Source organism: Nyctibius grandis, chromosome 16, assembly GCF_013368605.1.
Source record: "Nyctibius grandis isolate bNycGra1 chromosome 16, bNycGra1.pri, whole genome shotgun sequence".
Lineage (NCBI taxonomy): Eukaryota > Metazoa > Chordata > Aves > Nyctibiiformes > Nyctibiidae > Nyctibius > Nyctibius grandis.
In genome coordinates this window covers 3,818,856-3,834,519 of record NC_090673.1, presented here as the reverse complement: position 1 = coordinate 3,834,519, position 15,664 = coordinate 3,818,856, and the positions used below count along the sequence as shown (strand labels likewise).

Genomic DNA, 15,664 nt, shown 5'->3' with positions numbered 1-15,664 from the left:
TTTATCGGTGGTACTGGTGTGTGCTGGCCTGCGTATTACAACCCAACGACATCTAACCTCGTTGCAGCCAGGTTCAGTGGCTTTTCAACAGCTGCAGCACATGGGGACAGAGCTGTGCCCGCGTGTCGGGTGGCTGCGTACCCGACCGCCAGCGCCCAGGGTGACCCGTGCTATTTAATAAGTCACACAGGGCTGGATGGGGCCCTCAGCAGACCCGCTCCACACCACACGCCAGGCAGGGCCCTGGCTGCTGCCGCCCTCCGCGCCCGCTGCCCACAGAGCCACCCAGAGCCAGGGCAGCGGCTCAGGGCCCTTACCCATGGCAGAGGCAGGGCACGACAGGGAGGTCAGAGCCTCCTCCCCGCCGACCGCTGCCACTCAGCCCGGGAAGGGGAAGGAGGGAGGGCGGGAGAAAGGCCGAAGCGGAGGCGCCGCCCGCCCCTTGAAGGCGCCGCCCGCGCGCGCGAGCGCTGCTTTTTGGCTCCGCGGCCCCGCCGTAGCGCTCTGGGCACAGAGCGGCATTGTGCAGCCTTTGGCCCGCACCGCGCATGCGCCCTCCCACATTCCCTCCGCCTGGCGGCCCCGGAGCTGCCGCCGCCGCTGCGTTTCCCCCCCCCTTTCCCCTCCCGCGGCCGCGCTCCTCCTCGCCGCGGAGGAGGCGGTGCCGCCGGCGGCCCTCCCTTCCCTTCCCCCTTCCCCCGGTAAGTCACCGAGAGCCGCGGGGGCGGGCGGGCCGCCTCCCCTACCGTCTGCTCACCGCCGGTTATCCCCGCACCGGCGTTGCCCGCGCGCGGCGCAGCCTCCCCTCAGGCGGCGCACGGAGCCCACTCCCCCCCGCCGCCGCCGCCCCGCGCCTCCTCCTGGCGGGGGGCGCTCGCCAGGCCCGGGCCTGCCGCGCGCCGCCACCCTCCCGCCTTTCCCTCCCCTCCCGCGCGGGGACCCCCCGGGCCGGGGCGCGCGGGCACGCGGGCGGGCTCGCCCGGACCCCCCCAGAGTCTGGGCTCCCCCGCGGGGCACGTTCCCCTCCCCGAGCGAGGCGAGGGCGGGCGGGGAAGGGGCAGTTGTAGCCGGCGGCCGTGGCGCTGGTGGCCCCGGTGGGTGTGTCGGTACCGCGTGCGTGGCCGCGGGGGGCTGTGCCGGTGCCGGGCGTTCGCGGGGAGCCCGCGCCGCTGCGAGCCCCCTGGGGCGTGGGAGCCGGGTTGGTGCGGGAGGATGCGGCGGCGCGGGCGGAGCTGAGCGCTGGCAGCGGCGTGCGGGCTCGCCGGAGTTGCCAGATTAGTTCCAGATGAAAAGAATCTGACCCGCGTTGGAAAACTTTAATTTCTTATTTTTGCGACCGGTGATTTATCCACGCTGTGAGAAGGGCTTGTTAAAGCAGACGGGCAACTGGTAGCGCTTTGCTCAGCACCCTCCCTTCACCTGCCAAGGAGATGCTTAAAATGCCAGTAGTCGCTGGGAGAGCAAATGGTCTTGCCCCCATATCTGCTGCCACCCGCAAAAAAAAAAATGGTGGGATATTGTAAACATACTTTGAAGCCAAATCCTTACAGTGTGAGCTGGAGGTTATTCTGTTACTAAGCTGAAACGTAGCTGAGCTGCAATGGAGATTGTTCCCTCTACAGCAACAGCCCTGATTACCGAGCACTGGCACAGCACTTTATCGGGTTTTGTTACAGAAAACAAGTCTGGTGAGGCTAATGCAAGGCTGGCTTTCAGTCAGGTGAAAGTCTCGGGTGGAGAAGGGTATGATTTGATGCTCAAACCATTTAGAAGGGAAATAGGAGACTGAAATGCTTGCGTTCCAAGATGAAAGGAATCTAGGAAGGTCTTAAGCTTTGGAAAGGCCTATTATTTTTTGTGTTTGTTATGATCTTGTGTTCTGTACCCTAATAAATGTAAGAAAAAGGCCTTGGACTGTGCCTTCCACCTTTTGTACAAACCATTGTATTTGCTAGGTACTAAGTACTTGTTAGAAGTATTTTGGGGAATACTCTGTGAAAACCCTGCCACACCTAGAAACTATTCTGCTTTATTTCTATTTGGAATGGAGCAGAGTGGAGAAGAGCTTTCCAAGAAGTGATAAAAGGCCACAGCTTAGGTTCTTGGTCTTGCACATGAGTAGGTCTGAAGGCCTAAAATACTGCTGTGTTGCTGAACAGATAGAGAATGTGGGTTTTCATACTGGTTTCTGGTGACCTGCAGTTAGGCTAATCTCATTCTTGTAGCTGCTGAGAATCTTTCTGACAGCTAATGAGAATATTTTGTTTTCCTTCCAGGTTTTCATTTCAGTGCGGTTCTCCTCTCCGAGACAAGAGCTGCCTTTTGAAGCAGCACATTCATTCTCCCCTTCAAGCACCCTAAGTCTCATTTGCCAGCTTCAGAACCATGGCAACAGAAGAAAAGAAGCCAGATGCAGAATCCACCAAAACACAGTCTACTCCTTCCTCCTCAACCAATCAGAGCAAGGTGTGTGTGGGGGGCTCCGAACAATCCCCGTGTAAATACACATGGCAGCTACCTGCATATTCAACAGGCAAACCAGAATTAGAGAACTGAATTCTCATCTAGATTAAGCTCTTCTCCAGATTCCTGCTTCTGCCGTTGTCTCGACTGAAAACGTGCTGAGGATTTTATGGGAAAAGTGGATGGAGTACAGCCTCTTTTGTAGTGCCAGGGTTTTTTTGGTTTAGTGGAAGTTTTTGCTAACGAAATACTTCTTGTCACTCTGAGCATTAGAAAGGCAGGTTGTTTGTATCCTTGGAGTGCCTAGAGGTGACTGGAGAATTGGTGAATCTATGATCATAGTTGCAAAGGGGGGAAGCAGTCATTGCTCAGATTCTTCGGAGTCTACAGATGCTCAAAGGAGATGTTGTTGTCTAACCATGAAGCCTTCTCAAAAGGTGAAAAGGGAAAAAAAATGGGATTTTAGGGGTATGGAGGAATTGGCCTGTGATTTAATTCATGATAAGGATGAAAACTGCAGACACTTAAAAGCACTATACAGATCAATACGAAGAGTATTATTTTGATCTACCAAGCACTTGATGGTTGGACTGTTGGATTATTCTCACCTGTTTGTTACTGGCTTGGATGAAATTCGTATCAAGGATGAGTTGTGTGTGTAACAGTAAGGCACTGCTGGCCTCAGACAGCAAGGGTGTTTGTTTTGTTCTGTTGTTTCTTGAATTTGGAGAGGGGGGAAAAAATGTAAATGCTGGAATCTCTGTTATGGTGAACATCCATGCGACCCGTTACTGTGTACTGACCCAGTCTGACACAGAGCCTGTCACTGAGATACTAAATTTGGAGTTTATTCAACTCATTCATATATATTTTTCTTACAGCCTGCGCCAGTAAAACCAAACTATGCTCTAAAGTTCACGTTAGCGGGACATACAAAAGCAGTCTCATCAGTAAAGTTTAGTCCTAATGGAGAGTGGCTAGCCAGCTCCTGTAAGTATTGCTTTCTTTTTATCTCCTCTAAATCATGCAAATATGGGCCTCGGAGAACTGCCTGTCTTTAGCGTTACCTTCCTCAGGTGGAGGAGGGATGTAGTGTCATGGTTTTTCTTAAAAGGAGCAATACCAAAGCTGTCAGTCTTTGAGATAATCTGCTTTAAGCTTTTTAAGTTCTATTACTTTGAACACTGGATCTTCAATGTGATACCAAGTTGGAGAGTCCCTCACCTGTTCAGCTTGCTTTACTGAGCAAATGGACAAAAGCAACCACAGGTTTCTTCCCTTGTGCAAAGGAAGCCCTTGTGCTTTTCTGTATCGGTAAAGACATAGCTTAAGCTTTTAAATTAAACTTTGTGTACAGTACCTGCAGGCAAAAGCTTGGCTCTGGGAAACAAGGAAGGTAGTTTGTGCTACTAGATCGGACTGTAGAGTGTGGTATGGAGGACTGGCCACGTGCTTCTGTCCTGTGTGCCTGTGGTGTTTAATAAGTCAGAGCTTTTGATTACCCCAGTGGGATGTGCAGAGGGTTATTATAAATAGTGTTTCACTACTTGCTTTTGTAAGTGGTAGATCAGCTTCTTCATGTCAGCTTTGGTATTTCCTAAAATTGTGTTGGTAGTGAACGCTGCTTGACAGCTTTCCTTTGAAAATGTGTTTATGTGACCCTTAGTGATCAGAGAGGATTTATATGTAAGGAAAGGGCAATTGAAAAGGACTTGTTGAATATGATGGTGAGGGCTGCTCAGACATCTTCCGGACATGGAAATGACTTAGGTTTTTGGCTTAACTGCAAGTAGCCTTAATAAACCAGTGCAGTGTACCATATATAAATCATTTTTATGTTTAAGTGTCCCCTGAAAGTGCCCCCCTCTTCCCCGCCCAGGTTTCCAGCCTCCACCTCTGGCAAACATCAACCTTTTTATCTGGCGTGTTTTGCAAGTTAACATGGATAATGTGTTTGGGCTTTTGCAGGCATTAATTCAGTCCAGCTTGTGGTGTAATTTTGGTTCTTTTTGGGTAAAAGCATTTCAGCATTCCTATGGAACAGTACTACTTTTACCACTGGCAATCTAAAACAAAAGTAGAAACCCAAGTTGTCATCGGAGAAACTAAAGCGGCTGGAGACTCTGTGCATTCCAGGCAGTTTATGTAATCTCAGCTGCTGCAGCTTGGCGTGTACAAAGCTGTTCTTTACCAATTACATATTACCTTATACGCTGAGGTCTGCTTGGGGAGGGAGAACTACCCAGTGTTTGCAGAGACATAGTTAACATTTATTTCCACCTGGAAGGGGCATCTGTGTCTGTTAGTGCTGTTAATCTCTTCACTGGCACATTCTTTTCCAGCTGCTGACAAACTCATTAAAATCTGGGGAGCATATGATGGCAAGTTTGAAAAAACAATATCTGGTCATAAACTGGTAAGTATGAGGAGATTACTGTGCATTTGAATATGAATTTACTTGTAAAGAATTTTGCTTTCTCTTCTTCATCCAGAAATTTCCATTCTTGGTTAGTGTGACTTGTGTAGAAGGCGTGTTCTTCAGTGTCGTTCTGTATTTCTTTGTTTATACAGTCCTGCACAGCAGCCTGGGACTGCAATTGCTGAAGTAATACCAGGTCAGGCTGGAAATATGGGTGAAGTGCAGGGTGATAATGGAGTACCTGCATGCACACTGCCTAGCCATTTTCTTGAGCCCCTCCATTTCAGGAACATCAACCTCAGCCATGGGGCAGTGCATTCTTGGGTGAAAATCCCTGTAAACTGTAACACTGTGTCGTGTTCTGTCTTTCCTTTGTATATGGAGCAGAATGGCTTGCCTTTTAAGGAGGTTGAATTTTTCTTGTGGGTTTGCCTACATAAACACAACACTTACTCATTCTGCAAAGTTCTAAAGAAAACACAAACTCCCAAATCCTTTGATTTTGTTTTCTGAAGTTTCTTACATGCTGAAGTTTCATAAGCAAAAATGAAGATTGACCAAAAGAAAACCCAGTAGAATCTTGTTCGTCTCCGGCCCTTAGGGACTCGGTCTGTAAAGAGTAAGCCATTTGTCCTGAAGAGAAGCCACTTATTCAGATTAGTTTATGTAGCATACTGTTTATGAATTCCAAGAACGGGTGTTGGTGGCCACAGTAAGAGCTGTGTGAACAAGCCATTGGTGTTTTTGGAGTATATGGCTCAGCTCAAAATGAACAAGTGTCAAAGGAGCTGTTAACCCAGTCAGATCAATGAATTCCCAACTCAATGCTGAATTTTCTTTCAAGCTTCAGTTGTAAATATAATATGCAGTCTGTTTTCCATTTTCCTATGTCAGTGAGCAAACAGCTGAGAAGAGGATTGTTTTCCTTTGTTTTAGGGTATTTCTGATGTTGCTTGGTCATCAGATTCCAACCTTCTTGTCTCTGCCTCTGATGATAAAACTCTCAAAATATGGGATGTAAGCTCGGTAAGGACAGAAACTTATTTACCTTCCTTCTCCCCAGCATTGCTATCTTAACTCATGTTCTTCTGAGAGACAGCTGTGATGTGCTGTGATGAGAGAAGGCAGAGGTTTAAGCACTGGCTCCTTTTTGGGTAATACTCACTCTTTCCTGCCTATAATGAACTGCTGGTTGAATGGGCTGTGAGGATGAGTGAGTTATGGTGTCTGCTTTGGAAACGGGTGGGTGCTTATGGGTACCATGAGGAGTCTGGTTATCTTCTGAGACTGCTTAAGCCTTATAGTGGCAATGCAACCACAGGCTTTGTTTCTGAAAGCAGCTGCTCAGATGAAACCTATTTGTAACTTCTTATCATAGCTTCACTTGTCTTTGCTTCTCTCCCCTTTCCTTTTCTGTGATTACAATGAGAACTGGATGATTTGGTTGAATTTTGATTAGCTATGTTAAACTGCTTGGTTCTTTTGAGTTGCCCAAAGGGTTTGCAACTTGGCTATGGTCATTAAAAATGTCTTTTTTAGTTTCCCGTTGTTTTGCTGTATCTGGTCCTCTGCCCATCTAAATCTGGGGTTAGAGATGGTTTCTTTGTGTGCTGCACAGTGATTAACCCTACTGCAGCTTATCTGAATGTGTTTATGGCTGTGAAGGATGCTGTATATTTAACTCTGCTAAATCTTATTTCAGGGTAAGTGCTTAAAGACATTGAAAGGGCACAGTAACTACGTTTTCTGCTGCAACTTCAACCCTCAGTCAAACCTCATCGTGTCTGGCTCAGTAAGTGATTTTTTTTCTTCGTGCAAAGCAAGTGCTGCACACCACTGTCACCCGGCACTAAGGGGACAGACAGGTTCTTTTAGGGATCCTTAACAGAATGATGACAGCCCTAAATTGCAGTTGCAATTAACACTTTATTTTCTTAACAGGATATTATGATTAATATAGCACAGAATTTATGATTAGAATGGCACAGGGTTTCTACAAGCAGAATCAGTATAGTACAATTCATAGGTAGTGGAATACAGAATTTAGAATACAAGTTAACTTACAATTTCTGATCACCTAGATCCTAACTTAAAGTGTGACTTCTAATCATCTGGACCCTCTGCAGGTCAGGTCAGATCTTAATACATTGTTTGCTGTATAATATAACAATCATAATCTAGACTCGAAAAGTCATATAAAATAAAAGAATACAAGTCACTCGCTCAATCCTTGGAGGAAGCAGATAATGGTTGGGGCATCCCTGGCTACCGAGGGGGTTACGGTCTCACTGTCCAGCAGCAGTTCTGGTCCAGGTTCCCTGCTTAGGACATGTAACTGCTTGATTTTGTAGACAGTGCTCTGTGTGCTGTTACGCTTCCCTGTTCTGGGACGGGGTGATCACCACCCCTGGGTTGGCTGGGTGCCTGGGACCTTCAAGGCCGACGAGGAAGGGAGTAATCGGCCTGGTGCCCAGGAATCTTGAGGCCAGTAGGGAAGGGAAGAAGAAATCTGTTTTGTTTGTCTACTTGGTTCACAGGACCTTCAGGGCCTGATGATGTGGGAAAGGGAACAAATAAGTGGCCCACTTGGTCACAGAGAATGGCTGCTTGCCTTATAAAATGGTGTTGGTTGTGCTAACCACATTACCAGGGGTCGGGAGCAGAGGGTACCAGTCACAGCTCCATACTGTTTCAATTCTCTGTCTTCCTTCGCAAACACAGCTTGTGGTTAGACGAACTGTGCAGCGTTACTGCTGTCTTTGCTTGGGGGCACAGCCAAGTCCTTAACCCATCCTCAACATGCAGCTTTCCTGCATGGAGAGGAAGAGTTCAGGGAGCTATGTTCCCAGTCTGTTATTTTTGCTGTGTGGTGCCTGTGTCACAGGCTTTCTGATGCAGCTGCAGTGCAGCTGGAGGAAGGCACGTGCATCTAGTCAAGCTGTAACACCTTGCATGCCTCAAATAGGTGCATCATTAAACCACCTTGTGCATTTCTTCAATCTTCAGTTTGACGAAAGCGTGAGGATATGGGATGTGAAAACAGGGAAGTGCCTCAAGACGTTGCCTGCTCATTCTGACCCCGTTTCAGCTGTAAGTACCTTCCGCTAAATGAACACACTAACATGCTTATTTTGTTTAGCAGAGCTCCTCTCCTGCCTCTGTTTGTAGAGAAGTGGGTTTGTGCTCTAACTCTTATTATCAAGCCCTTACACAGTGTAGTGGATGGGCCGTGGTGGATTTGTCAGTGGTCATTGCTCAAAGAGAATGAAATGAACTGTATTTTCTGTAAGATGGATACATATTTCAGTCTTGGGTGTTAACGTGGGGAGCAGTGAATAGTGGTGTGCCAGTCGTGCCTGAGTCTAGCAGTCTGATGCGGGGGCACAGATTTGTGGTCACTTGAGGATCAGAGAACAGCCTGTCTGTTGCTTTCATGTTGTTCCAAGCTGTTACTGAAGTCCAGAGCAGGGTAGTTCCATAATACGCTCTGTTTCAAATCTTATTCATTTAATAGGTAAAAGGAGCTTGGCATACAGCAGTGTCCATTCAAATGAAGGAAAAACAGAAGGTGTTCAACTCTTAATGTTTTTGAAATGAAGGAAACTGAAAAAAATTTGAGCCTCAGATGTGCTAAACCATGGCTGTTGTAACATGATTGTTCTGCCTTGTGTTGAAGATATTTCACACTTACAAATGTACGTTAGTAGTAATTATTCTTTAAAATAGCAGTATTTTGAGGTGTAGTTCAAATAAATTGCCCTTAAAACATCTATGTGGCTACATATAAGGTTAAATTCCATGCCCTTAAAAACATAAGGTAATATCCCCAGGTTTGATACTACTATTATTTGAGCAGCTAATGCTGTCTGAACAGAGTATCTGTGTTCATGTGTTCTTCGCTTCTGAAGAAACATGTATTCCAGTCTCTGATGCTTAAACAAACAGCTGTAGTTAACATCCATCCCTCTTTATAATTATGCCAGACAAACTGGGTGGGTTTTTTTTGGTTTTACTTATGTTACCCATCTAAACTTGTGCCTATCGTTAGTATGTCACGTTGGCTTTCTGCTCCTATCCACATGAATTGCAGTGTCAGTAATGGAAGATAAGTCCTTTCAGTGGGGCTTAAAAATTTGATCTTTGTGAACATCAGTAAAATTCTCTTTCCCCTTCTATAATATTACAGGTGCATTTTAATCGTGATGGATCCCTGATAGTGTCAAGTAGCTATGATGGACTCTGGTAAGTGCTTGTTTCTTGTCTGCGACACTGTTCAAACGTTTTGCATTTAAAAAAACAGACTTTTAAGAAAACGCTTGTATTTGTAATCTCAAAATCAGAAAAAAGACTTCAGAACCAATAGCAATGATTCTTGTTTGTCTTTAATAGTCGAATCTGGGATACAGCATCAGGCCAGTGCTTGAAAACACTGATTGGTAAGTAGGAATACTTCTTGTTTGTGCTCCAGCGTTCGCTGTTCAGTTGTGACATAGATATTCTGCATTGTTGTTGTGAACAGTGGTTTTCTTAAGCTCTGTTTTACTGTCTCCCCAGCATTCTGTTAGTACGTTATTGTCCTCCAATCTATTGCAATAAGAGGAACTATCTTCTCACATGAATGGAAAATTGCTTAAGCTTTGAGGCTAATAAAAGGAAACCACCTGCTGGGCATATGTTCCCTAGTCCTTCATATTCTTATGAAGCATTATATAGACAAGTTATATGGCACTGCAAATCAATGGCATGTATTCTAATATAATGATTTTTAAAAGGTAGAGATACGGTCTTGCTCTGATAAGTATTGCTGCAAGGAAGGAAAGTTCAGTTACAAAGGGTTGTTTAAAATGCTTGTGAGTAAAGTGCTTAATATCCTTTTCTTAAATTACTGAAAACAATCACCTTTCTTATGCCTGTCTTTTTCTTGAAGTACCAAAGGACGACAAAACTGAAAGCTTGTTTCAGTGAAACGATGAACAACAAATTATTGTCAAAAGAAATTCTGTCAATGAGACAATACAACTGTGCACCGTTTGATATCGTTTTTATTTTTACTCTAGATGATGATAACCCTCCTGTGTCTTTTGTGAAATTCTCCCCAAATGGCAAATACATACTAGCTGCGACTTTGGACAAGTAGGTATTTAAAAAAAAACCAAAAAAACCCCTTGCACAAGCTTTGAAGTGTTCCTGAGTGTCAGATAAAACTTTTATTTTGCTGCTGTTTAGCTGTCATAGTAATGGTACTACACAAGATCATATCTACTATCAAACTTAAAAAGCCTGCAAGGTGTTGTGCTTTGCTAATGGCACAGGCAGGACTTGGCTCTTCTTAAAGTCTTGGCAGTGCTTAGGGACTGCAACACCCATTCATTCCTTCTTGTACCTTTCAAAACCTCAGCATTTCCTTGCATTAATTGTATGATTCTTTTGTAACATCAAGAGACAGAAAATCTAGCCTATAAAAGGCTGCAATATATAAATAACTTTGTGTGTAAGGCATAAAAGCAGTGCAGGTGGGCTGATTTGTATTGAGAATGATTCACCTGGAGAATTTCCATGCAGCTTCTAAGAAGGGATTAGCTGGTCTATCATCTCCATTCACAGACGATAATGATGCTGTTGCTTTCATGAGACCTTCCTTTCCCGGGTTGTGAGGTTGATGCCCTCCCTGTGTGAACGTCTCTGTGCAAAAGATACCACAGATTGTTGCCTGCCTTTTTCAACTAGCAATGAAAAGCAGAGAAAACCCAGGTTAGGCTCCCTGGGGAAGAGAAAAGGGACTATCTGGCAAGCTCTGGCAGTAGCCTGGGTATCAGTACAGATGGTCTGTATCTGGACACGCACGGGGCGTGCTTAGTCTGTGGAAGAGCCTGGTGCTTGCCTGAAACAACTGACTCACTTCATGTCCAAATTGTGTTCAGTAACGTGCTTATTCACTTGCTCTGCACTGGCTTAGGCTTGAACAGGCTGAGGATGCCTCAGTCCAGTGTTTACTCCCCTGAAACACCCTGGTGCAGGACTGCAAGTTGGAAAATTAGGGCAGTGCATGTGTATTTTGGTCTGTATCTACTTTCAGCAGGATTTGATTTTAAAACAGGTGAGGGAAAGGGGATGGTTTGTAGGGCCATCCCTGATTCTGGTGGGTTTCTCACCCTGAGAAAGATGACGTCTAATGAGATCTATATGAATCTTTTGGATGCGTTGGGAGTTTGGGTACGTCTGCCAAACCACCTTATCCTCTCTCACTGTAATTTATCTGTCATCCTGCCCATCATTTCACTAGTTGTCTTATCATTATTTATAAATAAACTTGAAAATGTGGGGAAATATTTAAATACACCCTTTTTTAAGGAGGAGAAAATGAATGGCATGGCAGTAAAATTGTTACTTTGGGGTTAACTAAAGCCGCATTCCAAAGGCAGACTAAAGTGATCCATGTAGACTTCTTAAAGTCTGGTATGAAGAAACTTTCTCTGCTGCTAGGAAATTGTTAGATGAAAAAACCTAAGAACTAAAATCTTTGTTTTTCTGTTGTTTTCTAGCACTCTTAAACTTTGGGACTACAGCAAAGGAAAGGTAAAAACAATCCTGTCTCACTATGCAGACTTAACTAAGCTTATAGGAAAATCTGCATTTCATATGTGCTTTTTAAACTTGCTTAACATTTTATGACTACTATAGAAAAAAAGTGTTAGTACCCCTTTATTGGAGAGGACTAAAGATGCCTTTAAAAAAAAAAAAAAGTGTTTGGGCTCCTGCATAGTCCTGAGACATGAAATAAAGTTATATTTCTGCATTTTTTTCTTTATGAACAGTAAATTGCTGTTGCTCTCTTTCTCTACAGTAGTGACAAATTTAGGGCTCTTTTTTTTTTCCTCAAAATTGTTTAGTGTTGTAGGGCCAAGATGCCCTCTGCATCCTCTAGATAAGTTGGCAGGGTGGGAAACAGGCTGATATATTTAGTCTTTTCTGCCAAGAGAGTTTGTCCTTGACTGAGAAAACTACCTCCCAGCTGTATTAATGTCTTGTGGCTCTTCGCTTTCAGTGCCTGAAGACGTACACAGGACACAAAAATGAGAAGTACTGCATATTTGCAAATTTCTCCGTCACTGGTGGAAAGGTTAGTGTTTATTCGAGATGCTTTTCACCGATGTGCAGTTCTCATTGCTCTTCTCTGTAGAAGAAACAGTAGCTTGGGGATGGAAACCTCCTTTGGTGGGTGGAACGAAGCTTTCTGCTGCCGGTGTGCACTGAGTAGAGGCTGAGAGAGAATGAACTGCATCAGGCAGTCATAATGTTGGAAGTTCCTTTTCGTATGATGACAATGAAATGTTTACTGAATAATAGCAGTTAGATGTAGATGAGGAAAAAGATTAAAATAACTGTGTTTTTCTTTCTCTGCCCCTCCAGTGGATCGTGTCTGGTTCAGAAGACAACCTGGTTTATATTTGGAACCTTCAGACAAAAGAGATTGTACAGAAATTACAAGGACACACAGGTGTGGAAGGGGATTTTGGTTTTATTGATGGAATATTCCTCATGTCAGCTTATAATGAGGGCTTAGCTTGAGCATTTTGTCTCTGATGTTTAGTTTTGACTGTCAGACCCATAAATTCTTGACTGGCTGAAGCTTAATTGAACCCTAGGAGTCTGCTCCTTTTTATGAAGGGTTTTTTATGGGCATTGCAAGTGTTTATTCTTTCACTGTGAGAACTTTGACATCAGCTTACAAAAGAGATTTCATTGAGTTCAGAACTGGTTGAGATATTTAAGCGACTCATAATATTAGTGACTTTGAATTGCCTATTGACACCTTCCAAAGCTGCAGCTCTTGAAAGGATGAGGACTGATGCGGTCCTGCTGTTCGTAGATGTTGGTACGTGTGCCTGTTCTTGAAGGCAGAGTTGAGCATGTGTTGAGATGTCACCTGGTGGGTACTTCGGCCTGAGTCCCATAAGAGAGCAGCGCTTTCACTGTACTGACTAGAGGGAGCTGTGCTGTGAAATCGAAGCGTGTTTATTCCTTTGCAGGGCCATTGATCTGGAGTGTAAGTGGGGGGCAGTGGCAGCAGGTTTTAATTTTCAGGGCAAGGCTCTGAAGATGACGTGCTATCTAAGCGTTGAATAGGATGTTGGAAATACCTTACATGGAAAGAAAAAACTGACCTGTGTTTTTATTAGCTGTCTCTGACTTGATCTACCAAGAGTTTTGCCTGTGAAGTAAGCAAGAATTAGCATCTGGAAAGTTCTCACATTTTGAAACCTGTCAAACACTTTCCAACTACTTACTCTCAATTCTTTTTTGCGAGTATTTCCTCTGACAGAGAAGCAATACTTGGGAAGTATTTATGAATAATGCATTTGTAATTCTGCTAGAAGGAAATAGTAACTTGGCTATGCTGTTTTTAAAATGTAGTAGCAATACACATTCATTTTCAGAAATGCCTCCTATGAACCAGACTTCATTGCTGTAAATAATATTTGTGTATTTTTTCTTTTTGCTCAGATGTTGTAATCTCAACAGCTTGTCACCCAACAGAAAACATCATTGCATCAGCGGCACTAGAAAACGACAAAACAATTAAACTGTGGAAGAGTGACTGTTAAACGTTCCAGTATCACTTTAGAGACTGTCAGGAAAAAATGTTTTTAAAAAAAATATTAAAAAACCACATGAGAATAATAAATCCAGTTTGGCAGGAAACCTGAAGAATATTTGATAAAGTGGTTTCTGTTAGTCTTGGCCCAAAGAAAACGTCTTAGCTCTTTGCTAAAACCGGGCAACGTGGTGGAAAAAAAAAAAAAGATGCAGTGTCTCCTTTTCTTGCCTGATCTTTTGGCAGACAAATGGATCATTCTGACATCGCGTTAGAAGTGTCAGCCTTGTATTGGACACCCCAAAGATACTGTACTTTATGGTGGCATTAATTCTGGGCACTGTTGCTGCTTAAGGAAGAGCTGCCAGTCTACTTTGTAACAGTAAGTTAAGTCACGAGCCTAGAGGTGTGTGGAATTTTTTTTAAATGTCTAATTTTTTTATTTTTTTTTTTTTCCAGAATGTAGGTTCTAGTCTCTTGGGAAGTTTCTGTATTGTTTTAAATAGGAGTACTGCATCTTTAAGGGTGCTTCATTTTAAACACTCAGTTCAAACTTTGTGACCAAATAAAACCATGCAGTTCCAGATCTCCCTTTTCCTGCCCCTGACTTGACTCCTGTGGTGAAATCTCCTCTTACCTTCTGTATAGTTGCTTACCTCTTGTTACGTGTGTTTAATAGATGCTGTTCTAGAGCAAAGTTACAGTTCTTCTGTTAACCATTAAAATGAATCCTGCTTGTAGTTGTTCTCAGCATATTTTAATTTTTTTTTTTCTCTTCTGGTTATAAAGCAAGCTCACAGAACACTGTAAAGTTATTTCAATGTAAAAAGAAAAAACCCAGAATTTTGTATCTTGAAAATCCATCGTATGAAACTGTATTGATAATGGCATGACTCTGTATCTATTTCAGCGTTGGTATTTCTTTCCCTTTTTGTCATACCCACGTGGTATTTACACATCCAAAAAAATACCATATGCCATAATAAAAAGGTGGGATTTTATGTGTATGCTTGTGGTAAGAGTGTACTAATGTGAAGTGTCTGTGTCCAAAGAAACCTCCCTTGAAAACACCTTTGGAAGGAAGTATTTCTGTAGTAGCTCCTTTGAGGGAGGGAGGAGGAGCAGTGTGGTGCTTTACGTCTGTTGTGGAGAAAGAAAAGAGGAGCGTAACTCACGTCAAAATTTGTTTAAAGGAAGTAAGAAGATTGAACTGGAGGTGTCCTCAGCAGAGGCAACATTAGTCCAAACCCTCACAGAGACCTTTGACTGAGGGGAAAGGAATCCTGCTGCCCTCCTGCAGAAGGGGCAGGGCAGGCTGAGTGCTGGTCCAGGAGGGAGCTTGTGCTGGTTAAGAATTGTGTTGAGGCACAAGTTTTATTGCACCCAAAGGGTTCTGCTGTAAGGGGATGTTTTGTTCCTGGTGAAGCAAAAATCAGTTTTTTTCTGTATCGACCTCCTGTGCTTGATAATAACTGAAAATCAATTACAGTACCAACATCTCCTCTAGTGTCTGCTGGGAGTCTGCCTTGCTTTACTCTTAGCGAAGAAGACAGCTGCAAGACATGAGGTATAGCTTTTCTTTTTAAAATATAAAAATAGAGTTCATGTTGAGCTGGTGTGAAAATGACTATTAATAATATCGCTGTCTTTTGAGGTTTTTCATTATCCCCAGGAAAGGACACTGTGTCTCTAGACTTAGTGAGCGTCACTGCTGAAATAATCAATTTCTTAACTTCATGATTTTTTTCAATCTTTTTCTCTCAGACTAGTGAAACTTTCCAATTGCAGGATGTGTCTGTGCTGCTTTACCAGGGTGGAGAAGCTGGTGCATTACTCCAGCAAAGCATTTTCACGTGGATTCAAAGATGTTTTGTAGCAAAGTACTTCCCATGTGCCTCTGTGTGTGTGAGTAGCTTTGCTTGCCCAGCTGTGCTGTGGTCTTCCCTCTCTGAGTCAAAGAGCTATGACCAAGGGAAATGGTTTCCCTGCTATCAGGGGGAAATCTCTTGTAACAAGGCTATTCTCTTCCCCTAAACTGACAAGCCCTGTTGTAAAGGATCTACTCTTCTAGCTGTCCTTTGTCAAGGTGGTGTGTAAGTCCCTCGTATTCCACCTGGGAATAATGCTGGGGCCTATTGGCATGAGCTCTAATTAGCTATAATTATATCCAGCCCGGTGTGTCAGGG

At 43.9% G+C, this 15,664-nt stretch overlaps 1 protein-coding gene across 2 annotated transcripts; it reads left to right on the top strand.

The window, feature by feature from the left end:
* Positions 1 to 597: 597 nt before the first annotated feature.
* On the top strand, positions 598 to 14,485 carry WDR5 (WD repeat domain 5). Of its 2 annotated transcripts, none has more exons than XM_068413871.1 (14): positions 598 to 701; positions 2,277 to 2,466; positions 3,345 to 3,453; positions 4,806 to 4,879; positions 5,819 to 5,908; positions 6,585 to 6,674; positions 7,889 to 7,972; positions 9,069 to 9,124; positions 9,272 to 9,318; positions 9,940 to 10,015; positions 11,425 to 11,458; positions 11,928 to 12,002; positions 12,293 to 12,380; positions 13,388 to 14,485. In XM_068413871.1, exons 2-14 carry the CDS (start codon positions 2,386 to 2,388, stop codon positions 13,486 to 13,488), a joined length of 1,005 nt encoding a protein of 334 aa, XP_068269972.1. In that variant the 5' UTR covers positions 598 to 701; positions 2,277 to 2,385; the 3' UTR covers positions 13,489 to 14,485. The 2 variants fall into 2 exon arrangements, with proteins under 2 accessions (XP_068269972.1, XP_068269973.1); XM_068413872.1 differs by lacking the exon at positions 598 to 701 and adding an exon at positions 1,627 to 1,688.
* Positions 14,486 to 15,664: the final 1,179 nt, after the last annotated feature.